The following is a 25380-nucleotide window of genomic DNA, read 5'->3' on the forward strand; positions in this document are numbered from 1 at the left end:
CTAGTGTTTACCTAATAATAAAACTATTTTTTGAGAGTATTTATTTATGTTCCAATTTAGGGAGTGGGAAGTTGGTAGTTCAAGTTACATATTGCTGGATAAGCTCTAGACAGAATAAAAATGTGACCAGATAAGCAGAAGGAAAACACAGAACCACAATGCAGTGGCATTCTGGTACCAACGACATGGACCTTTAAATGGAGTGCAAACAATTTTACCTCTGAAAGAATTGGATATAACACACCAACTATCACTTCCTTACAACTAATATATATATATATATATATATATATATATGAAAGTATAGAACGCAGTTTGATTATACGTTCCATATGGCTCCACTAACTACACAACCACCACTACCATCTAGGGAATGAATATACTACTATTGCAGTGCTGATGCACTAAAACATGGATCACGAATGAAACTGTTAAGAAAAACCTTCCTGGTCATCGCCATCATAGCTGAATAGAACTGTTGCATTTAAAACACACGTTGTTATTCGTTTTTATCGATCTGCTTATAGTTGATACTTTCATTGCTATCTGTTGTTTATTCGATTTAGCCGCCAAGGGTTTATTATCATTAGCTCAACCTGTGTCCTCTCTATGCAGACCAGCATATTCGTACGAATCGTGTTGTACGGAAAACTGTAAGATAGAATGACGTACTGAATGATCGCTGACGCGTCTTAAAGCCATAGAAAATATTGTTGAAAATTCAAATATCGTGGTCCATACAGCTCATAATGGCAACATCGAAAGTATTAAGTGCAACCTTTTAAGCAAACAGATCGTTATAGTAAAGAAAACTTGAAGTGTATTCTCATGGATTATTGAGTAATTTAAAATCTAAGTTAGATTGTGCTGAAGATTATTTTATTTTTCAAAGACCATCTTCATTCACCGTTTAGTTGATATCTCTCTATACAGTGGGATCGTGAAAAAATCATTTTACATTTGTTATTCCTGTTCAATTCCCTATTTCATGTTTGTTTCTATTTAATTGAAACATTCGACGATAACTAAAATATACATAAGGATAATATACAATATTCAGCTAGGAAAAGGAAACGATTAAAATTGAGTTACATTAACCACGCAGGTTTTCTAAATTTTTCTTTCCTTTTACAACTCATCATCAAATTACATATAAAAGGACTTTTCTTTCTCTTCAAAAATTTATAAATTGTGCAATAATACAATACATGTCTAATCTATCAAATATGCAACCCCAGCAATTACAGACATCGTCTTCTGTCGACTTATCATCGAAAGAATCGACCTCCACACAAAATTCTGATTCTGATAGAAACACTTCGGATAATAATGGTTCAAGAAGAGGTAGACCTAAGAGAACCTCTTCAAAAAATATAGATTATGATTTAAAGAAGCGAAAGATTATACCATCTGACACCAATTACTTCAGTGCAAGAGAAAACAAACATAATGATTCCGATACAAGTAAAGAGGACAGCGAAAAGAAGAAAATTCCCGATGTCAAATTAATTGAAACTGATGAAAATGGAAAAATAATAAATATAAATGATGAAGAAATTCTCAGTGACATTAAAAATGGTGCAACAGGATTATCATTATCTCAAAGTCCAACAGAAAAAATAAAAAAGGACTCTCTATGGAATTATAAGAAAATAGTTTTACCAGAAGAGTACAAAGATTTCGATGTGAAAAATAATAAGTACTTATCTATGTTGGAAACAAAAAAATCGGATAACCTTACGAGCTCAAGTATAATCAGACCTTATCATAAACCAAAAGATATCCATAATTTAGAAAGGTCAAAATCATTGTACAAATATTATGAAGGAAATAATTTTGCTGATTTTAATCAGCATGCTACTCACCAAAAAAATGCTCATGTAATTAAAAAAGTTAAAGATACAGTTCTAAAAGAATCCAAAAGTAAATTGTTTGGTCAAAGTTCCATCTCTGCTGTGGAAGATACAAATAATGATAATGGGGCTGATGCAATAGATAATGATGATTTTTGTTCTACATGCCAACAATCTGGTTCATTTTTATGTTGCGATACTTGTCCCCGTTCGTTTCATTTTCTTTGTCTGAATCCTCCATTAGATCCTGATAATTTACCAGAAGGTGATTGGTCTTGCCCTCAATGTGTGTTTAAGGCTAAAAATCCTACTATTGCAGCATATAAAAAATCCGAGAGAGAGTTCATAGCTGAATTACCTAATAAAAATAAATTGTTTGGTAAGCTACTGTTCAATATACAATCTCAAAATTCGAAGCAATTTCAATTACCAAACACCATTAAAGATACATTCGAAAATGTCAAAGCTAACGCAAGAGGTCAGTACCAAGATGAAAAAGAAAAAACTCCTCTGACTGAAAGACAAATATTTGGTACGCCATATGGACAGAGTATTACAAAACTCGATGGATACACCCCGGAATTACATATAGATCCTGAATCAGGGGAATTTTTGATTTGCTATCACTGTCAGAAAACAAAAATGGGAACCTGGGAAAATTATGAAACAGAATCAAGGTTAATAATGAGATGTGATTATTGCCAGACACCATGGCATTTGAATTGTTTACCAGATGTTCCTCGTGCATCGTTGAAAAATTTAGGTAATAAATGGAAATGTCCATTGCATATGCCCGAATTACAGAATAAAATTAAGCATATCGAAACATACAGAAGATTATCTCGTAATCAAACTTATGTAGAACCTATTCAATCATCAGGTTTTAGAAATAACGGTGACATTGAAATCGAATTAGATGAAATTATCGAACCTGTAAAAACTACACAATTTAATGAAAACTACAATGAAGCAAGTATACCTCCGGTTCCGATATATCGTGAAGATGCAATCAAATTAGACTTCCTCGATAAAATACAAAAGGCCAAGAGTGCTGAAAAGTTTAATTTTTTCAAGACACAAGAAATATTGATCGACAAACTAATAAGTGCTTCCAAAGAGCCAAAAAATACTTTTAAAAATACTGAATTGCAATCTAATATTGATGATATATCATCATTAATATATTTTAAACTGGGAAATTCTAGATTTAAAAAACTATGGAATTTTAAGGAACTATGTAATGTTGCATCTGGCGAATTAAACCAAGTCAAGTATTCTAATGAGGAACTACAACAATTAACTTTCATCAAACAAATATTGGAATCTAAACCAAAGGAAGAAGTTTTAAAATTTTTAAATTTGTGAAAAATCTTAAAATGATTCTTTCGATACGAGAATTTATACAGATTTATCTATTGTAAATACAAAATATAAATTATATACTTAGATATCATATAGCCATCCTTCAAATAATATTAGTTATAGAAGCCGAATTTTCATCAATTATATCATCATCAACATTGTAATCAATTTCTTTTCTTTCTCTTAAATTTTTTCTTCTGGCATTGATTGTTTGAACTTTCTTTAGCTTTGAGGATGGTTTATAAACGCCATCATCATCACCATTAATATCGCTATCACTACCACTGTCATCGCTTTCATCATTGTATCTTCTTTTTTTGACCTTCAATTTAGTTTTATTCTTTATTGGTGGTTGATTTTCCATCGCTAATAACTTTTTCTGGGCACGTTGTTTTTGCGTCTGAGAGCTATGAATTATTCTGCTGACCTTGGCTTTTACATTACTTAATAATCTACTAGCTTGTTTCTCATTAATATAAGTTTTAAATGATGCTTGTGCTTCTTTAGTAGTATTAAATGGCTGAAACAAATCACCTGGTAAATTTAATTTACCAGGATAAGCTGAATGTTGCCATCCCCTTTTCTCCTTCAATTGAAGTAAAATCATTTGAGACAATTCACCAATAACGTACATCCTCTTGCTTCTCATAGATATGCTAGCTTCTGCATCAGTACGATCGTCATCGTCTCTATCATCTTTAATTTTATCTTGGTAATTCTTAACTCTCTCAGAAAGATAATAGAGAAGATTAAAATTATCTTGGTTGGCAACTGAGTCAAAATAAAACATCAGGTAATCAATTGCAGTTGCTAAGTTGTTCAAATATTCATCCCCTTCCTTATTGAAATTTTCAACTATATCAGGGTGATGAGCAATCGCATGTATTAATCTGGGTAAAGCTCTTTCAAAATAAGTTCCCTTCCTAAATGTTTCTTTTCCAAATGTAAAATTAATCCAAGTTTTTGTGCTTGTCTTCACGGACAAGTCAGGTTCATATGCAATAAAAAATATTAATGGTAAAAATTTAATGGATATTACTTCGTTAGCCAAGTCTTTCTTCAACGTGTCTAAAAATATCTTTCTTACAAATAAAGATTCATCTTCCACTAAATTAACCAGTCTTATTATATCTGCAGGTTTAATGAAATCATTTAGTATAGGTAGTTTTGCACATTTTAGAACTTGTAGCCCTGCACACAGTCTCATTCTGGTTTGGTAATTATCTGGTGTTGCGTGTGCATCATCTTTAGTTTCTGAGATTAACTCACCACCACTTGCAATCAAGTAAAAGAATAATTTCATCGTTTTATTTATAAAGGCCGTAGTTAATTCTTTGTGGTCCGATTCTATTGTAATGGATCTTAATTTATTTGTAAATAGTTTCAATGATGATAATTTCGCATTTAATATGTTATTTTCTTCTGAGAAAACAGCATCATCGTCTATCCATGAATCTGAATCGGATATGGTCAGAATACCTTCATTTGATAATAAAACTTCCTTGATTAAGTATCCAACGATGTCTGTTGAATTTTCATCTAAAATATGAGGATAAAACTTAAAAATTTCAGATAATACATTGATATTTGAAGTAAAATTTTCACTCTTTTTATTCAAAGGTAATATAGAAATTTTCAATTCATTTAATGTACCTACAGCATCTGGTGATAATGCAATTAATTTTGTGGCGTATTTAGCAATTAAAGGAGATTTCCCACTAGCATAATCTTTCAGTTTTGTATAGAAGAAAGTATCATCAAATGCAATATCATTCACCATTGTCTTACCAATTTTATATAATGTCTTTAACGTTTCACCAAGCGACAACGTCATATCACCATCGCTAGTTTGATTTTCTGATTTTACAACTGACATCAAAGTTTTGATCTGTCCTTTAAGTTGTTGAGGATTTAGAGTTGATATTTCGTCTAATAAACGTCTTTTTAAAGCAGCATTATGGGTATCGCCAGTTGATAGTAAATAAGGAATATTTGATGAATTAAATAAAATCGGAGAACCTCTATAGAGTAAAATTCGGAATTGTTTAGCAATATCTCTTGGTATAATTAGAGAAGCTGAGCTTATATCACGATGTCTCAATAGATTTGGATCTTTTAATTTCGTCATTAATTCTGAAAAACTGTTATTCCAAGTAGAAAATTTTACGTCAGGGTTGACACAAGTCTGCAGCAAATAAAATATTCTTTTATCATTCAATTCCATCACTGCATTCAACGCTGCCTCGGCTATTTTGGAATCACTCAAGCCTGAGGATAACCAATTTATAGTTTTGGGTAATTTAACGACGGCATCTGCAATAGATGAGGAATCATCCTCTTTATCATTTACCTTCTTTGAAAAGTCAACAAATTTGGATAATGCTAATGATATTTGCAATTGTCTTTTGTTGAATGCAAAAAAAGAGGTTAATGATTTACCACTTAACGTAGAAACAATATCTAAAAGTCTACTTACTCTTTGTTTATCGTTTACATCCAGTGGAAAGATGTATTTAAAGAGTATATCATCTGCTTGCTCGTTAATTTTTGGATCATTAATGTAATACAAATCAAAAATAGTCGACGGAATTTTATCTATTATTTCCCATATTTCTTTATTGTTTTGTGTTCTTTTTATTGATTTTCTTGACTTTTCGAATAGTTTTGCAAGAATTGAATTACATACTTCTCTTACTTCCCTATTCTTCTCCCTTGAAAAACGGAGTAAAGACATATATATCGAAGGGTTTGTTATATTTTCCCAAATCACTTCAATTGATAATTTATCAAAGAGTAAAATTGACTCCTTACGGATCATGTTTTCTGAATCTATTAACGTTTTAGAGATACCTTTGTTGATAGCTTCCGAAATATCTTTTCTAACTGATAGAATGTCCGGAATAGTATTAACCCATTGCATTCTTACGCTAACACTAATATCTGCAATTTTTGATAACCAAGCATTAAATACATCCTGATAGGTAGTGACTAAATTAATTTCCGATTTAATAGACAGCAGTTTCCCCACAAGGTCCGTCGATTTTTGCCTAAATAGATCATTTTCTGAACATAACTCATGGTAAACAAATCCCGTAACAGGTGCAATCATATCTGGAACTGTTTCCCACACCTTGATAAGTAAATTATGCAACTTATCTAAAACTTTCGATATCTCGTTCTTATCAACATACAAATTTTCGTCATCATTTGTTAACTCATACAACACTTCGGAATAGTATTTTGTGAAATATCTAGTCATTCTGCTTCCATACGATTCACAAAGAATGAGTGTTACTTCATAACCACAATTTGCTGAAGTGCCTAGACCTTTTGGAATTGATGAAGGATTATATGTTAGAAATTTATTAAAAATGATTTTCAACACTGAGGTAGGGACAGCTTCATATTCTGATATAACCTCGCCTAGAATACCACCGATGACTTTGAATAATTTGGGGTTGTAAGATTTAGAATTATCGTAAAATATTGAAAACAACCTTTCAAGTAACTTCATAGCTGAAGGTAGATCTGTCAATAAAACAATGGATCTATATTCTAACAATCTTGTGATGACATATGTTTGTTGTATATAATAGCCATTCTCCGATTCACCCAATTCCTCAAATTGAGCTAAGAATAATTTAAAAACATCAGTTAGTTGTGTATCAGTATATGGTGCATCAGGTGCATATATTCTCAAGATATCACTCAAACAGCATGCTACAAAGGCACGAACACCTGCATCTCTATGTTTGATCAATTTCCTGTTCACTAAATCATTACAATAACTATTAACTGATTCTGGATCAGTTTCATCTTGAACCAAACTGGATAGTTCTTCATGCAAAATACTTAAACGATTTACTAGTTCATCAGTCGAGATAATATTATCTGAGGTAGAAAGTATCGACTTCTTAAACTTCAATTTAACCTTCTTGGACATCGATAGATATTTTCGTTTAATGGACAGTGGCCTTTACCAAATCTCTAATATAAACGATGGTTATTTTATTGTTGAAAGTTATACAGTAAATAGGTTTAGATGTTAAAAACCTTTTAATCCAAAGGGAATATATAGAAATCTAATTATAATATTCTTATTGTTTACTAAATAGTAAATTGATTGGCATCATTACATTACGCGACTACTTGATTTCGTGTTTCCGTTTAAGTCGGGTAACAAATAATAAAAGCCTCTGTCACCAATATAATTTTGTTTTATGCAATGACAGGTGTGACACTAATCATTATAATGTATAAATATTTATGAATAATGTCCTTTAATGTATTTCATTAAGTTATTTGAAATCAATTGTTATTGAATTTAATGCATTTGCAAAAAAGTTTAATAAATTTTTCCTCATCAGAATGTCTCTTAATATGAATCGTGTAATAAATATATTACATTGGATTTTTCTTTTTTGAAGAAATGTGCGTTTGTATCAGTCGATAGATGAATTGACATAAGATAAATAGCTTTCTATTGATTGATTGATGGAAGCTTGGCTAGAACTAGGATTCATGGTTTGCATATTTTGATTATCTGTGACAACCATATCTTGAGTGGTCTGAGGTAATTTACTTTCCACAGTACGTGTTCTGGTTAGTTTATAGATCGTGTTAGTTACTGCTCTCTTTAAAGCTGCGCCTGGTTTATCTCTGGTTACATCATAATTTAACCTTTTGTCGGTTTCAAAATCTTCTATCTCTTGAGTAGTGCTGTATATTTTTGATTCATTGCTATCCATTGATCTTTGAGATGATGAAGTTCTATTATAATGACGCTCTGTTTTTTGTGTAGAGACTTTTTGTAAACTTTCTGAATCTCCCGAAGCTTTATAATTACCACTTTGTATTTGTCTTTCCTTCAAAGGAGCTTTGCCCATTCCTAAAATGGGGAATACACCTGGAGGTGATGCTATAATGTGACTAGCTGCCCTTGATTTAGCAGAAGCAATTGTTATACGTGATGCATGTGTTCCAGTCCTTGAAAGGCTTGGCTGTCTTCTAAAATCCTTGGGAGTATCCGCTGAATCGTATAGCGAGTCATCTTGGATACTTGAATTATCTGGAGGTGGAGCCCAAGAACCACGATACGGGCTAGTCTGATCCATTGTGGATCCAGTGTCATTTTTTTCATCAACATCATCATCTACATGAGCTTCGGCATCAGTATCCGTCTCCGTGTCCATATCTGCTTCAGGAACCTTAAGTCTAACCACTCTTGAGTCTGTATTTAATTCTGGATGTTCATCTCTAGCCTCATATTCAGGAATAGCCAACTCTTTTTTATCCATTTCGACAACTACAATATGCATGAAGTATGGTATAATGATTCCAAATGCAGATCCGCCAATGATATTTCCTATGGACCCGGGAACCAATAATTTCCATATATATTTTCCAACTGAAACATCTGCACCATTCAATAAACCAATATATGCAACCGCCATATCTGCTACCACATGAGTATACCCCAAGGAGACGAATGTGAAAATAGGGAGAGAAGCCATGATATACCTGACGTGGATAGGTTTTGCCATCATTTGTAAATACACTGCTAGACAAACATAGAAATTACCTGCAATACCTTTCAAAAAAACTTGAATAAAAGAAAATGAAGCTTTTGATTCTAACACTTGTCTAGAACCTTCCGACCATTGCGCAGTGGCGCCTGACCCAGATAGAAATAAAAAGACGTATGCAGCAAATAGAGTCCCAGCGATATTCCCTAGCCAACTAACAAACCAGGATATAAGCAAGTCATATATTGTCACAGCTCCTCTAAGTAAACCTACTGTAAAAAATAAAATATTAGAATTGAATAGATCAGCACCAGTGATAATAACATAAAATAAACCGATGCCGTAAAATACAGCACCAACAAAGTTGCCAATACCTGGATTTTCAGCTACTAATTTTGGATTCTCTGAATTAAAACCAACATATAAGAACCCCCCAGAACTAAACAATGCACCACCTACTATCGAATTCAAAAGCAGAATATGTAATTTTAACCTTGACTTCTTCATGGCAGTGGCCACTACTGCTAAAGCAGCGTCATTAGGGCTACTGTATTGCAAATCCATGATTCTCTAATCGATTTTTAAATCTATCTGTTCTCTTGGTAAGCGTAGTGACTCCAAAGATTAGAATATAAGATGCATTCAAAAAACCTTGCCAAATTTATGCCGCCCACAAATAACCAATGTTAAGAAACAACTCAATTAAACCAGAATAACTAGCAAATATACATATATATATTCATAAGATGAACCCAAAGAAAGGTTATTTAAATACATCTCGAACCTCTAATCCTGTCTCTATTAACTGATATCCCATAACGTTGCTGTCCCATTTTCTTTTTATTTTATTTTATGCTCGTTTTTCAAATGCTCGATGAGCTTGTTTGTGGGAACGTAACTGAAAAAACCAACACCTTTGACGTATGTATATTGTGGGTTAACCAGGAAGTAAGGAGTGGAATGTCTGCGTTACGATTGATTAATGCACAATGAAATAGCAGATATACACATCTCATATCTTCATATACAGCTACGATTTGATTTGGCTATGGTAATAGTGTATTAGATGCATCAAATATTACATGCATCATGCAATAACGTTCTCTGTAGAGTCTCCCAATTGGAATTATGCAGCGAGGCTTTCGATATCCGTGGTAGGGTTGTGATGGAATGGCGCAGGGTTAGGGTTTGTGATGATGAACCCTGACGGTGACATCAAAATTTAGTGATATATAAGGGCTGTAAATTTAATGAATAATAATTCAACCTGATTTATACTTGGTAATTAGTTCAAAAACCTTCGACTGTAGATTGGGTTTGTGGTCATTGCTGAACAGTTAGGCACGATCTTATTTTGTTGTGTAAGAATCCTTTTTTTGTTATTCGTATGGCATATTACAGCGTTATTGTCGACTATACGGAAGATCAAAGTGATTTGAATGTGCCTGTAGATTTCGAGTTTGATTGGAGATTTAGTCAAATTTATTATAAAGAAGCTATTGTTGGTGAGATGTCGGAACAAGATAAGGATAGTCGACCTGAAGATGATTTGATTTCATCGGAATATTTAGGTTACGGGGTGATTCGATTATTTAAACAAAAAGATAATTATGAGCCTGGTCTAGAGCTTTCACGGAAAATAGACGATAAAGATGTAATAGTGATACCAGGGGATGATTCTATGGTTTGTATGTTGTTTGTTCCATCTTATTTTACTTTGCATGAACTTTTGCATTTTTATATTGGAGATGATATTATTAATACTAAAGTATCTAATATTAGAATGTTGAAACATTATAAAAAAAATGCTAATATTTTAGGCTGCAATTTTATGGTATTGCTTAAATTTAAAGATCCCATTTATGCTAAGGAATTTTTAAATGAATTTAATGGGAAGAAATTTAGTAAAATGGATCCAGAAACATGCCATATAGTAGCAATTAAAGAATTGGTTTTTAAGAAAACCTTATTTGATAAAAATATGATGAAAGATACACAATTAAAGGACGGAATAGACGATAGTAGTACATTACCTTACTTATTGAAGGATCCTTTCACATCTAATTTGGCAATCGAAGAGAATCGCGATGAAATTGAGTTACCTACTTGTCCAGTCTGCTTAGAAAAAATGGATAGTTTAGTCACTGGTTTGATAACTATTCCATGCTCTCATACATTTCATTGTCAGTGTTTAGATAAATGGAAAAATTCAAAATGTCCTGTCTGTAGACATACTAACTTAAATATATCAAGAAAGCTATTGATTGAGCAAGCTACTTCTGATTGGAAGTGTTCAGTATGTGACTCTGTTGAAAATTTATGGATGTGTCTCATTTGCGGAAATGTTGGATGTGGTAGATATAATTCAAAGCATGCTATCCTACACTTTGAAATGACGTCACATTGTTTTGCCATGGATATGAGAACGCAGAGAGTTTGGGATTATGCAGGAGATAATTATGTTCATAGATTAGTACAGAATGAAGTTGATGGAAAATTGGTAGAAGTTGGTAACATTGGTTCAACTTTAAACACTCCTAGTGATAGAAATAAGAATGAGAATTTAGTGACAAATCTTATGAGAAACAAGGAATATCACTTGGAATATGTTCAAGTACTTATATCACAATTAGAGTCACAAAGAGAATATTATGAATTGAAGTTGAAAGATGTATCTAATAAAAATAACGAAGAACAACAATTACAAGACTTAAAAGATCAATTGAAAAGTCTAAAGTTGCAGTTGTCACAAAATGAGCAAGCAACGAAAAAGGAATTAGAGGCTAATAATATGATGCTCTCAGGTTTTCAAGCTAATTTAGACAAATCAGAAAAGTTCATTGATAACTTAAAGCAAGAGAAAATGAAACTGGAGGAAGAAAATAAGAATTTGCAAGAACAACTCCAGGATTTGATGTTCTATTTGGACACACAAAATAAATTTAAAGATGCAACAGAAGAGGAAAGGGAAGGTGCTGTAATAATAAAACAAACTGGAAGTACAAGTACAGCTTCCAAGAAGAAGAAAAATAAGAAGAAGAAAAATAGAGTATTATAATTTCGAATTTTTAGTAGCTTTAGCAAAACGTTTTACCTGAAAACTGATATACATCGTCCATTATTGTAATAATTGTCTGTCTATGATATTTTACTATATGGTTGATATTTTATATGGAATATTATAAATTTTTAACGAATATACATGGGAATAATAAAATTTAGATAATTATGCAGAGTTATATATTGAAATAAAAAGATATATGCTAACATTAAATTTGTAATTAGAGTGGTGGTAATGGTGCTCTGCAAACAGGACATTGAAGTTTATAGCCCATCCAATTCTCTAAGCATGCAGTGTGGAAGATATGATTACATGGGGTTACCATATAAGATTGTTGATCTACAGCATGGGTTTCCGGAATATCCTTTACATATACAGGCACTTCAGACATACAAATAGCACAGTCTACTGTATGATTTTCTGATGCACCATGTTCAAGTAACTCTTGAGATAAAACAGGTTTATGATATGAGTACCCATCAGGAATAGCATGTTTTGGTAAAAACCAGCGTGAACCAAAGTAATCCTGGGAATATAGCAATAAGATTTGAATTGATAGCCACAGTGTTAAAATGGTAACAAATTTAAGGTCCGTATGGTGTCTTAAAATATTTGAAGGGTTTGCAAAAAAATAATAAATAGGAAGTAATCTAATCACAGATGTCCCAACAATATATTTCCATAATAATGGAATTCCATTCTGTCTCTGCATTGATATATTTTGATTTGATCTTGCAGATAGAGGGGATATTCCCTTTATTGTATTTCTGAATATTTGTGGAACCCAATATGAATTAGTAATAAAAAGGATAACATATTCCACTATTTTTCTTATATTTTTTGGCCATGAACTTGCAATAATAAGGAACATCATAAATGCAAGAAGTGAAAAATAAATCTTACCTAGAAGGCCACTGCTTATAGTTGATAGATCTTCAGTAATTACTGTTCTCTCTTCATTTTCTTCTCTTATCACACGCCTTAGTAAGGTCATAATTCCAACATTTTGTTCATTAACCTGCGACGAAGTCACTGTAACTAAGTAACGAATTCCAAAAACATAGGCTAGTGAGAAGGACAAAAGTAAACATAACATACTAGCAATAAATATAGGACGTACTGCTATTGCAAGTATAAGAATAACGGTCGTTAATGTAGCATCAATCAATTGTAGTAACGCTAGTGTATAGAATGAAACTCTGTTAATACTTGAAGGGGTGTTAGTAAATTGCATTTGCTTTAGTAACAAATATAATTGTACAGCTTCCAAAAAAAATAGAAATAGAAGTAGAGTTCTAGCGCTTGAAATTTTTATTTCTTCCCTTACCCCCTCTACATTATCTAAATGAAACTTTAAACCACAATCTGGAGAATAAATCAGCCCAGATTCAATTCTTATGGGGGGGATTGAAGATATATTTGCAGGCAATCCAGTCGGCCATTTCAATTCATGATCAATAATTTTAAGTTGCTCTTTTGTATATTGATTCCATGGTTCTAACTGAAGGAAAACCATATATTCACAAAGACTTTCACCGCTGGTTCCCCATTCTTCAAAATCTGTTGCCTTTAGTGTCTCGACAAAATCGAGAGTCTCCCAATATTCAGAAACAAGTTGCTTAACGTCCTTAAAAATATTTTCTTTCTCCGTCTTGGCCATGCTACTATAATGAGGAAATGCAAATATCGAATGAAATTTAGCACTTTGAGTTAAAGACACTATCCTTCCTCTTTGAATATCGTAAATTGCTTTTCCACGTATAGTTCGCTGTTCATTTTCATTAGCATCATTGAACACTATAACTGTTTCCAAAAATTTCCATTTATCGCTTTGAGTATTAAAATATTTCTCATCACGTCCTTTTGGCTTTGAAGAAAGCTTATCCACATGTGTTAGGCTAATTGTTACTTCACCTTTAGTAAATGTGACATTTTCCTTATGAAAATAAGCATCTTCATCATCTTCAACATAATCATCGCCAATAGGTGGATTTATATCTCCCAAATGCTCTGCATTGTTGTAGAATTTGGGTATTGGCATTTTGATTTTAGTTAAGTGTTCTGTACTATTTGCATCATTAATTATTGACCCGTACATCGTTGTCGAAATATTCGCAGGGAACACATTTGATAAATCTGAATTGGATCTAGACCAAACTTGATCGTTAATTATATTTATGATACTGTCAGGCAACAACATGTAATTCTCATTAGCGTACCAGGAATTGTAGTCTTTGCCATCTAAGGGATAAGTTGCAGTGGTATTTGGATCATTAGCTGCATCTGCATAACTTAATTTAAAACCTGTAATATTTTTAAAGTTTGAATCGTATGTTAAATTCATAAAATTATTATACTCTATGCTGAATTGATTTTTTAATAGAGATAGCTGATTATATTCATACTCTGATGTAATTCCCTCATTACTCGGCGTGGAATAGAATATATACAATATTATTGTTATAAAAACTAAAGTATTAACATCAATCTCCATGATTATAACTATATTTTCTTGAGTTGTATGATATGTTAACTTTAGTGAGCTAGTAGTTTAAAATATTTAATTTATACTTTTATAGATTTATATCCTTATTCTATTTATAAGTAGATATCTTTGATTTTAGGTTTTCTACTTTTAAGCCTTAAATTTAAAAATTCAAAAGTATGAAATATTTAAACGGCGACCATTATTAACATTGAGTTTAAGTTGTAATTTTACATTTGAGAAAATATTATTTAATATATTTACAGATACAATTTATATAAATATCTGTTCATGAAGTTGTTCTGTTACTTAATTTTGTTGTCATTTTTTTCAAGTTAAATTTATAGCTATTATAAATGTATGAATTTATTTTTAGTCGTTACAATATATTGCGATTTGTTTTATACAATTGATACAATTTAAAAAAGGAAACTTGACATATTTTCAAATATAATATGAAACTTATGAGAAGTTTTTAATATAGTTTTATTTTACTAACAATCAAAAGAATTGCGAATAGAGTAGAGTAGAGATTTGGATTGTGTTGTCCACTATACGAATCAATGTTCTAAGATTTGTAAATTACCTGTAATAACGACATTCTCCAAGATGGAACCATTTGGAATGTCAATTTTTTGTCCATCTGAACAGACAATGATGACGGTACCCTTTAATGAAACATTCTTGCCCAAGTAGACGTTACCAGTGATTGTTAGATGATCTAGCTCTAATAATCTTGGAATGTGTGAAATTCTTTGGTTGAAGTCATTAACTTTTTTAAAATGAGAACCTAATTTAATTAATGGATTTGGACCAAATCTTGATGGATCAATCTTTAGAGCACCGTGTTCTAAGTAGAATAAATCTGACTTTACCATTAATAAATCGGAACAAGTCTTAACAGGCAAGAATCTTGATCTTGGGACAACGACACCGTGAGCACCATTGAAGTATCTAATGGCAGCACCACAGGCAGTTTCTAATTGAATGACATTAACATCATGGCCATTTCTTGAGATTGTCTTCTCATTTGGAATGATTTCCAATTCTAGTGCGTTTTGTTCGACTAATCTCTTAATAGCCTTAATGTTTATCCATAAATTATTTGTGTTAAAATTTTTGAATTTTCTAATATTCTTGAAATCATCGATATGTTCTTTTGGAACTTGAGCGACTTCTAATAACCTAACTTGGTCATCATAGGAGATTAAAGTACCACCTTTAACATCGGCTCTTGTCTTATCAGTTAATTCCATAATATATTCTGCATTTGTTTCAATCATATGATTTAATATTTTCAAATCAACAGTAGCACCTAAATTATCACCATTGGAGACAAATAAGATTTCCTTACCTTGATCGATTAAAGCATCTAATTCACCACTGGCATATAATGATTCAAATAAATCACCATGGCCTGGAGGATACCAAGAGTCCAAAGAGTCATTGACATCGTTTGGTACAGGTAGTAAAGAATCCTTGAAGACTCTTGGGAATCTCGATTGATTAAAAGATTTAATTCTAATTCTATTAGAAGAATATTTCTTAATCAAATGTTCAGTATCCTTATCAGTGTTGAAAGAATTCATCAATAGTAGTGGAACATCGCTGTCGTATTGTCTATTTAGATATTCAATTTGTCTGACGGATAAATCCAAGAAAGTGTTGCCATCTCTAACTTCAATAACTGATTTTGGACCAACACAACCCATGGAGGTACCTAAACCACCATTCAACTTCATGACAGCCAATTTTGACAAATTAGAGACATTTTCTGGTTGTTGCTCGATGATCTTGTATTCGACAACTTCTTCTGGGTTTGGAGATTTAATCTTCTCCCAATCCAGTTTATTCTTTGAGTTTTTTTCAATTAAATATCTTCTAAATAAAGTGAAGAAAGAATCCAATTCATTTTGAAATCTAGCACTAGCAGCATTATCGTTAGGCATAGTATCATCTAACTTGTTCAAAGCATTTCTCATTTGAGAAGCAGCAACATTAGAAGTGCTACTTTCGAAAGCGTAACTCGATTGAGTCTTGGTGTGTCTCTTACCAGTGGACATTTTTTTGTTATGATCTGCGTGTGAGAGATTGTAAGGAATCCAAAAATGAAAGCAGCAATTACAATAACATTCACTTAAAAATAATAATGCAGATTCCAAACCTAAGTAGTAATATAAATTTCTTATATACTTATTTATAAAAATGTAGAATAGAAATTACTTAGGATCTGAGTTGAACTTACGAAACTCAACAACAAAAAAAACAGCAAAGAGAAGGAAAGTAGTACAAAGGGGGGATGAAACGCGACAATGGTTAACGGACAAGAAGTGTGAAAGTGACTATCTAAAACTGCTTATGTTAAGTTTGAACATCTATTGTTAATAAAGAGATTTAAAGCATTACCACCTTGACATGTCCCTCTCGACATATAAAGATAGATATACTACTGCATCTTGTGGAGGTGATTAATTGTTGCATTGACCTCAGCAACCATTTGGCTTCTTCTTGTGGTTTGATTTTCTGTTGTAGTGAGAGGGTTGGATTGGATAGAACCCGCAGCGATCCGCGTGGTGTACGGATGTTGCTATTCCAGATCCCTCAAGAGCAGCGCAAAACATGCGACGCTGACTCTTTCTTTCTCTCTCTCTTTATAGATATGTATATAGAGAGTGAGTAGCGTCCAGTTCCTGTTGGAACTGGAACGAGTGGGGTGCTTCCTTGCATACCTCAATCACCTAAATAAATTAGGATAGCATGCAGCCTGCAACCAAGACAGACGGAACGCATGAACCACACTATTAATTAGCGATTTGAGAGGTCCTCAGTTGATGCATTGCTTTGGAGCGAACCCGTCACCTGACACGAATTCGTGGTAAATGAGTGTACACTTGGGACAACAGATATATATATATATTTATACATATACATTAATACATTGATACATTACTACTACAACCACCCTAGTTCAGAATCTTCTAATAACTTCCAAGCAATGTGAACGACTTTTTGCAGAACTGCAGTGGTCGTTTTTGAGCCTTTGGCTATGGTTTTTCCATTATCGATCTTAATTCTATCCTGTTCTATGGAACGGTAATCTTGTGACAGATTACCGTTATCTGACTTGTTTATAAGATCGCAGTACGATTTTTCAAGGGTGTCATCTCTGTTGAATTTACTATTCGACTTACGGTTATCGTTCATCACGTTCTGACTATACTTATTTGTGTTTTTACTATTTATATTGTTATTACCGTTAACAGTGTTGGCATTGTTGCCTTTTTTATCTTCGTAAGGCGTATTGCCTGTATTTGAATTAATCAAACTTAACAGACTGGTTATCTGCACTACTTCATTCATTGAATTGGATAGTTTTACAACTATGTTACGTGCCTTGACGTTTGTTTGGTTGTCATCATCTTTAAACTCAGCATTGGAGTTGCTATCACTATCTGACTTGTTTCTCATTTCCAACTCCGGATCATCTTCAGGCTTCATTTGTGAATGGATTGTAGCTTCAATTATTATACCAATTAGTGCAGTAGGTAACTCTTTGATTAATTCTCGAAGGTTACACATTTCACTCTTGATTATTATAAAGTAGGGTGTAATGCATCCTCTTGGTAAATCTTTTATATCAGTCAGAATATTATCGCTATCATTATTTAACCCTAGTAGTTTTCTATAGAAATCAGTACTTGTTGTGCTATCCTTAAATTTTTCTTTAGAGATCACATTATCATTTGAAGTGTCATCATTTGAGGTGCTGCTTCCACTACTAGGGTTGTTACTACTTTCATTAATCATGATTGAATCGGTGTTATTTGTTTGAATGTGTGTTGGAGGTTTAAAGTTGTAATCAATAGAATTCGTTGGGTTTAATCTCATTATTAATGTTAAATTCATTAGGATTGTCGAGATCATTGAGCATAAGATATTAGTCAGTTCTTTAAAATCATCAAGGTTTAAAAAATTTATTTTATTTTTTTCCAAATCAATGATCGAAAATAAAAATACTATAAGATCCTGTTTGATTAATAATAATTTCCCAAATGCTTCAGGTAAACACATTAATTCATCTGGTTTCTCCTGCATGAGTCCAAAATCACTACGTTGTTTAATATCTTCAATATATTTAACTACGCTCTCTTGATTTACTTGATGTAACTTATGGTGGGATAATTGAACTAGAATCATTGATAAACGGAATCCCTTCATAATACAATTTAATCTTATTGTATTTTCTTCGACAACCCAATTTTCTAGAACTTCTTCCGACAAAATTGCAATTTTCTTAATCTTCACGAATGCTTTAATATCAAATAGTTGAATAAATAGGGATTCATCAACTGGCATTGTGATCAGGGTTGGGGTACCATATGAAACACATTGTATTGAATCAAATATTATCAATAAAAGATACAGTCTTTTATACATGATTTTATGTTCACTGAAGTCGTCCAAATGATCTCTGAATAGAAAATATGACGGTATATTTGAATCATTAAAGATTGTGACTGTAGTTGAAAGTAGAAAAGTGTTCTTCTTTCCAATTAAAATTTGGATATAATTTAATATTATGAAAGTCAATAAAAATACAATTTTAATGCTTGAATCGATCCTTTCTTGATTACCTCTTACTGTAGGATAAAGTATCATCATCTCTTGAAAAATCTTATTGATCGTATTGACATAAACTTCATAATTTTCGTCATTATAGTCATCACTGGTATTACTATCTAATTTTGAAATATTACTTCCAATATCTTTTTTATCTATATTTGTTGGATTAAGTTGATTGTTTGTCTTTTTCAATGAGATTCTCACTAATAGTTCTAGAGAATTTCTAAACCAGTTGATAATCTTACTATTCATTGGATGACTGTTGTTGATCAGCAGTATGTCATTTGTCAATGTTCTTTTATTTATGGGTATCAATGGGAAGTTTATATGAATGAATTCATAATACGTGTTAATCAAATCTATATCTGAAATTTTTCCAAAATTCATAATGGTGTTAAAATCCGATACGTTTAAATCCGGATCAGAGATATTGAAAGTTTTCATGATTCCAATTTGGCTATTATTTACAATGTTGTTATTTAATTGATTCTGATGAAGACTTGATTGTTGCGTTATCTTATCATTTGGATGGTTTGCCTTTGGAGAAGAAGCAGCTGATGACAAAATCAATTTTTTTTCTAATTTTTGATTTGAATGATCCAAGCTTGTTGAATCGTTGATTGCATCTATCGAATGTATATTGTTGTCTATGGTGATTATGTTGTTGATACTGTATCTTGCGGTGGACACCGATGGGGTGGATTTAATCGAATTACTTCTCTTTTTTTCCTTAGTGTTGTACGGATTCGACATAGCATCGCTTACTATAGAGAAAGACCCGCTTCTTGATTTCGACCTGTAGTTTGTATAATTTGGGTTTATTAGTGGAAGATTCGCATTATTTGAGGTGAGAATGTTCTGTGAGATTATTGGTAGGCCATTATTTGCGAATGCAATATTGGCACTTTGATTATTTTGCAAATGGGAGAACTGTGAATACGCCGAATATAAAGATTGATGAAGATAATTTGGGGAATTAGTCAGGCCATTACTATTCGTCGGCGTACTTGCTTTATATTTCCCGAAGGGAGGTATTGACGAAGACCTGCTTCTAATAATGGGCACTGTATTAATAGTGTTGTTGTTCTGCGGAGTGACACTTTCATTATCACTGGACAGCATGTCATTTGTATTTGTTTGCTGCAAGTTATTTTGGAAACTCAAATCCACGGAATTCCTAGCATTAGTTTGGCCACTGAGTGTGGAGGTGTTGTTCAGCTCGTGAAAGGGGACTTTCCAAAACGGTTGGTCATTTCTATTGGCATCTGCAGTTGGATTTGGTGTTGGGAAATATTGGGAGATCGGTGGCAGGAGCACTTGGCTTTGGGCGTAACTCTTGCCTGACGCTATTTGTGGCTGCTGCGCGGGCGGTGGTTGTTGCTGTACATCTGGCGAGACGGTGTGTTGTTTTGTATAACCTTTTGAGGGACCTCTCTTCAATTGCACACGCTCAAAAGTGCACTTATCGTTGTTTTTATTACAATTATTACAAACAGTCGAAACATTGTCGTAGTCGCATTTGATCTTTCTCTTACGACACTGATCACAAGCTCTGCTTGCCTTTCTAAGTTTCTTTTTCTGGGGACTCATATTCAATGAATTAGTTACACTTACAAGGTCATCCGAATTGTTTGACACAGACCCATGAGACTGTGTATCGTGATGAGTAGGCTCTTGTATTCGAGTATCCGGTTCTTTCCTTTTCATACTGGAATTCATAGTAACAGTAAACGCATATACGACTTTTTAAGCAGCAGTCGATTGGGAACAGTATGTGTGTATTTTTATAATACGGCTTTGCACTAAATTTTTGATTTTTATCTGGGAAGGCTTGCCGAGTGTGTAGAGAAGGTGTGGAAGTTGCAGACAGTGAAGTACACAACGGAACAAATGGGTTTAGCCGAGATGAAATAGCGGGCATTTATATACCAATTGCGTTGTTGACCGGTGGAGCGTTCCTGCAACGACCAATGTTTCCGCTTCCATATTGTGAACGCCAAACATAGGAACATACCGGGGGTACGGTTGGGAGGAGTAAGGCTGTTGCAAAGTGTTGGTTGCAACACTTTGCCCGCCCCACACACACTCAAAGCAACGCTGGCTGGAGCCTACCAGACTCGATGCACACAACATAACACCGTAACTGTGACCTTCCTGAACCATCCAATAACGTTAATGCGCTGCATTTCTATTTTAACGCTTGCTCACGCAGACAGCAACGGGCTGGCTGTCCTGTTCTGATCCGTCCTGTCTCGTGCCCAAGCCCTGGCGTCTGTCTGTCTGTCTGTCGCCGGTGCGGTGCGGTGCCATTTCTAGTTCTTCCCCACACTTTTCGTGTGCTTCCCTGCCCAGTTTTCTCGACGGAGGTGGGCCTCGCGGTGCGGTGTGTGGGTGTGGCTGGGAGAGGCATTGCCGGTCGGACCCGAGTCCCCTGTGTGGGGGGTATGGGTGTAAGGATGCGTGTGATCCGGGTAACCCACGGGCCACTGTTAACGCACCCAGACTGAAAATTTATTTATCCGATGGCCTGTGATAACAGCTACTCTTGTCCCACGGTGGGGGGTGGTGGCAGCAGCGGTATATAGCGCCGGTATATAGTGACGGTACCTGTGTGCACATGCCTGCATCTGCACATGGACTTGCTCCGTGTGCAGATCCACAACGGTAACAAGACATGGCTGAAGACCGGGAGGCGTTGCTTCGCAGGCACACGAAGGAGTCGAAGGACTTGGAGAACAGGATCAGCTCCATGAAATTCGGAATGAAGAAGACAACCAGGCGGCAGCTCAACGACAGATGCAACTCATTGCGTTCCGAACTCGCTGAAAGACATACTGCTGAGTTGCGCCATCTGGACGGGGAGGCGGATGCTGATGTGGATGTCGTCACGCCCGAGATGCTGTTGGCGCAGTTGGATCTCGCTGGTGACGGTGCTGGTTCAGACAAACCGCAAACTGGCGACGTCAGTCCAGGGCTGGGGACGGGCAGGAAGAGGAGAAACAGACAGAAGGAGAAACTGGCAAGGAGGCAGGAGGAGATAGAGCGGATCAAGGCGGAAGCAAGGGCAGAGGCCGTCGAGGTTCCGGATTACCAAGCACAGGAGAAAAGGCTCATCGATGGTTTCTTGCAACAGAACGGTTTCGTGGAGTCGGAGGTGAAACCAGACGGCCATTGTCTATTCGCATCTGTTCTTGATCAGTTGCGCGTTCTCGACCTGGTGGTCCCGGAGGTGAGTGCTTCCGTGCAACAACTGAGGTCCGTCGCTTGTCGCTACATCCAAGCAAATAAAGATAATTTTATCCCGTTCATGTTCGATGAACGCACAGGCGAATTGAATGACATAGATGAGTACGTCAGGGAAATGGAAAGCACCGCTAAATGGGGCGGGGAATTGGAACTGCTGGCTTTGTCGAAATCGTTGAATGTAACAATAAACGTCCTCGTCAGCGACTTGTCCTCGAATTCAACTAGATTCCAGAAATATAACGATGCGCAAGATCCAGCAACGGACACTAGGGACATTTATATAGTCTACTACAAATACAACTACACGCTGGGTGAACATTATAACTCACTACATAGCACTGTATAGACTTACAATAATCATATATCTGTACTTACATGTCACGTGAGTCGGCTCCACCGCTATGAAAAGCGCAGTAGGGTCTGTATATAAAGAAGTTCATGATGCATGGCATACACAGACCTTCACCAGGAGTTGGTACAACCATGCAACGAAGTCAATCATGTCTCTACTTGGAAGACAGACGTCGAATCTGAGGTGTGGTATTGTAGGTCTGGCTAATGTCGGGAAGTCCACGCTTTTCCAGGCAATTACAAATTCACATTTAGGCAATCCTGCAAACTACCCTTTCGCAACAATCAACCCATTGGACTATAGGATTATACTACCAAATTCGAAACTAGAGTATCTTCAAAAGAAATACAGCTCGGAAAAAATCATCAATTCAACGCTGACTCTATTCGATATTGCAGGTTTGACAAGAGGTGCATCCGATGGTCAGGGACTCGGAAATAAGTTTCTTAACGATATTAGAAATGTGGATGCGATCTTGCATGTCGTCAGGGGATTTGAAGATGAGGAAATCATACATTTGGAAGAGTCAGTTAACTCCGTGCGCGATCTCGTGCTGGTTAATGATGAATTAATCTTGAAAGATTTGGAGTTTTTGGAAAATGGCATAGAGAGACTCTCTAAGAAATTGAAAAATAAATCAGGAAAGCATTCGAATAGTAAAGAGAATTGGCAACTGATTGAGATGGAAAAAGAATTGCTAGAACTTTTACAAGAGAATCTGTACGAGGGTAAAAAAATCACACAAATACAGAAAGATTGGACCTCGGGAGAAAATTCAATATTAAATAGGTATAATTTTTTAACTGCAAAGCCAAGTATCATTTTACTAAATGTGAACCCACATGAATATATTTTATCGCAACTAGACCCAACAAAGATAAAGAATTTACAGCTTGTTCAAAATTGGCTCAATGAAAATTCTCCAAAGGATATAGTTTTGCCCTTTAGTGGACATTTCGAATCTCAATACAATATATTCAAAAATAACAATGATTCAAATGGATTTAGGAAGTACATATCGGATTTAATAAAAGAATACGATTTGGAAAAAGTATCTGGAACTAAGATTGAGGTTGACAAAATAAATCATGCTATCCCAACCATGATTAAAAAGACAAAAAATATCTTACGATTGATAAGTTATTATACCTGTGGACCAAAAGAAATTAGGGAATGGCTAATAAGAGAAGGTACCCCGGCAAACGAAGCTGCTGGCGCTATCCATTCAGATCTGTGTGATACTTTCCAAAATGCTGAAATTATCGCATTGCGAGATCTAGAACAAGCACCTCATGAATTAATTAATGAACCGTATTTAAAAACAAAAGGTTTAATAAAGAGAGTAGGAAAAAATTATATAATACAAAACGATGATATTGCACTTTTCAGAGCTACCGCTTCTAAAAAGTAAGCCATGTAAATTAGAATTTTTGAGCAAAATCAAAGTTATGTTAATAGGAATGTAGCCTCATTGTAAATAAGAGATTATATGTAGGATATTGAATTATATTAGAAATACTTTCAATTATATGTATCAGAGATAAAATCTCTTCTCCTTTCAAAAATAAAAAATTTTACTTAAGATCGAAGAGCTGGGTTTATAGCATTGTCACAAGGACATTTTCTCATCATAAACATAGATTAAAGTATACAATTTCAAGAACTTTCAATCCGTTGCTTTCTACTATTCAACTGAATGAAAGAAAGAAGCTGATTGGAAGTTATTGTTGTCTCCACGTTTTGTTGTTATATTTTTAAATAGCACTATTACTAATTGCCATTGAAGAACTTGTTTTCACATAAAAGAGTAAATTATCTTTATGTTTAAATCTTGAAAATTGATGGCTTTTATATAAAAATTTTTTCAAAACGACTCCGATGATGAAAAATTGAAAAATTATATATTCACGAAGAAAAATTATATATGATCAAGGGTTTCCATCAAATACTTACAGTGTTTACTATTAATTGAATGTGGTTACTTGAATATGATAACTTTCAAATATATATAAAAATATTAAGTGCCACAGTGAAGATACTAAGCCTGGATGTTACTTTTCGGTTGGTATATGGAAGACTAGTATAAACCGATATTTCAATAGATTAGATGTATCAGGTAAAACAAGAGAGTTTAAAATCACACATGTTTCGGATATACTGATATAATTTGAATAATTTCTGTTATAGTCTATTTGCTGATAGACTTGAGTAATACTGGCAAAGAAATACAATTATAGGATATGGATTATTTAGGCATTTTTAGAAAATGACAGCAATGGTAACTTCAACTCACATATCACACAACATATAGGTGTGTATATAAGAGGTGTATGTCTGTGTGCCAAAGCTAATTTTAGATACCTCTTGTAACATTTTCTTATTCGTTAACAAGCTGAATTCCGAGATGATAATCCAAAATTCTATTCCCTTGCTCAATATGTCATTACAATATTGAGTTCTCGTTGCAATGTAAATCATTATATTTCTGAGTTTTCGTCCTTTCCTCTTCTTCATTTCAAGAGTACATAAATAACTCATTTATTTATACATATTGTTTTATGTCGGGATCCAATTCATCGTAAGCTGACACATTTTTCGTTGCAACGTATTTTCTGGTGGTTGTTGATTGATAAAGTCAAATCTTCATAGATAAATAACCAACGTCACATTTCTCAGCATCTATAATGTAACAGCGTGTCCAACGGAGATCCAAATAATATAAGAACGAATGAATAGCTATTATTAATCCCAAGTGTAGTGATTAAATTCAGTCCATAAATCTGTCCGAATTAATGTAGTATATGTGACAGAACTAAGTGCTCAATAGTTTGGTTCACCGATTGATCACTTACTGATTGGAAAGAAGGTTCAGA

General features: G+C 34.0%; 9 protein-coding genes across 9 annotated transcripts; 4 read left to right on the forward strand and 5 right to left on the reverse strand.

Moving 5' to 3' along the window:
* Positions 1-1208: 1208 nt before the first annotated feature.
* RCO1 (Rco1p) lies at positions 1209-3218 on the forward strand (the record flags this gene model as incomplete). Its single annotated transcript, XM_003684958.1, has 1 exon — positions 1209-3218. One exon carries the CDS (start codon positions 1209-1211, stop codon positions 3216-3218), a length of 2010 nt encoding a protein of 669 aa, XP_003685006.1.
* A 100-nt stretch (positions 3219-3318) lies between these two features.
* On the reverse strand, positions 3319-7158 carry PDS5 (sister chromatid cohesion factor PDS5; the record flags this gene model as incomplete). The annotated part of the gene is made up of 1 exon (XM_003684959.1): positions 3319-7158. One exon carries the CDS (start codon positions 7156-7158, stop codon positions 3319-3321), a length of 3840 nt encoding a protein of 1279 aa, XP_003685007.1.
* Positions 7159-7657: 499 nt separating this feature from the next.
* TPHA0C04240 (formate/nitrite transporter family protein) lies at positions 7658-9304 on the reverse strand (the record flags this gene model as incomplete). Its single annotated transcript, XM_003684960.1, has 1 exon — positions 7658-9304. The coding sequence occupies one exon, from the start codon at positions 9302-9304 to the stop codon at positions 7658-7660; it is 1647 nt and encodes a 548-aa protein (XP_003685008.1).
* An 823-nt stretch (positions 9305-10127) lies between these two features.
* On the forward strand, positions 10128-11798 carry ETP1 (Etp1p; the record flags this gene model as incomplete). The annotated part of the gene is made up of 1 exon (XM_003684961.1): positions 10128-11798. One exon carries the CDS (start codon positions 10128-10130, stop codon positions 11796-11798), a length of 1671 nt encoding a protein of 556 aa, XP_003685009.1.
* Positions 11799-12021: 223 nt separating this feature from the next.
* TUL1 (ubiquitin-protein ligase TUL1) lies at positions 12022-14295 on the reverse strand (the record flags this gene model as incomplete). The annotated part of the gene is made up of 1 exon (XM_003684962.1): positions 12022-14295. The coding sequence occupies one exon, from the start codon at positions 14293-14295 to the stop codon at positions 12022-12024; it is 2274 nt and encodes a 757-aa protein (XP_003685010.1).
* Positions 14296-14846: 551 nt separating this feature from the next.
* TPHA0C04270 (UTP--glucose-1-phosphate uridylyltransferase) lies at positions 14847-16349 on the reverse strand (the record flags this gene model as incomplete). Its single annotated transcript, XM_003684963.1, has 1 exon — positions 14847-16349. One exon carries the CDS (start codon positions 16347-16349, stop codon positions 14847-14849), a length of 1503 nt encoding a protein of 500 aa, XP_003685011.1.
* An 889-nt stretch (positions 16350-17238) lies between these two features.
* Positions 17239-20628, reverse strand: RGT1 (Rgt1p; the record flags this gene model as incomplete). The annotated part of the gene is made up of 1 exon (XM_003684964.1): positions 17239-20628. One exon carries the CDS (start codon positions 20626-20628, stop codon positions 17239-17241), a length of 3390 nt encoding a protein of 1129 aa, XP_003685012.1.
* Positions 20629-21583: 955 nt separating this feature from the next.
* Positions 21584-22501, forward strand: OTU2 (deubiquitinase OTU2; the record flags this gene model as incomplete). The annotated part of the gene is made up of 1 exon (XM_003684965.1): positions 21584-22501. The coding sequence occupies one exon, from the start codon at positions 21584-21586 to the stop codon at positions 22499-22501; it is 918 nt and encodes a 305-aa protein (XP_003685013.1).
* Positions 22502-22655: 154 nt separating this feature from the next.
* On the forward strand, positions 22656-23918 carry YLF2 (Ylf2p; the record flags this gene model as incomplete). The annotated part of the gene is made up of 1 exon (XM_003684966.1): positions 22656-23918. The coding sequence occupies one exon, from the start codon at positions 22656-22658 to the stop codon at positions 23916-23918; it is 1263 nt and encodes a 420-aa protein (XP_003685014.1).
* Between the last annotated feature and the right edge of the window lie 1462 nt (positions 23919-25380).

The sequence above is a fragment of the Tetrapisispora phaffii genome, chromosome 3 (genome assembly GCF_000236905.1).
Source record: "Tetrapisispora phaffii CBS 4417 chromosome 3, complete genome".
Taxonomy (NCBI): domain Eukaryota; kingdom Fungi; phylum Ascomycota; class Saccharomycetes; order Saccharomycetales; family Saccharomycetaceae; genus Tetrapisispora; species Tetrapisispora phaffii.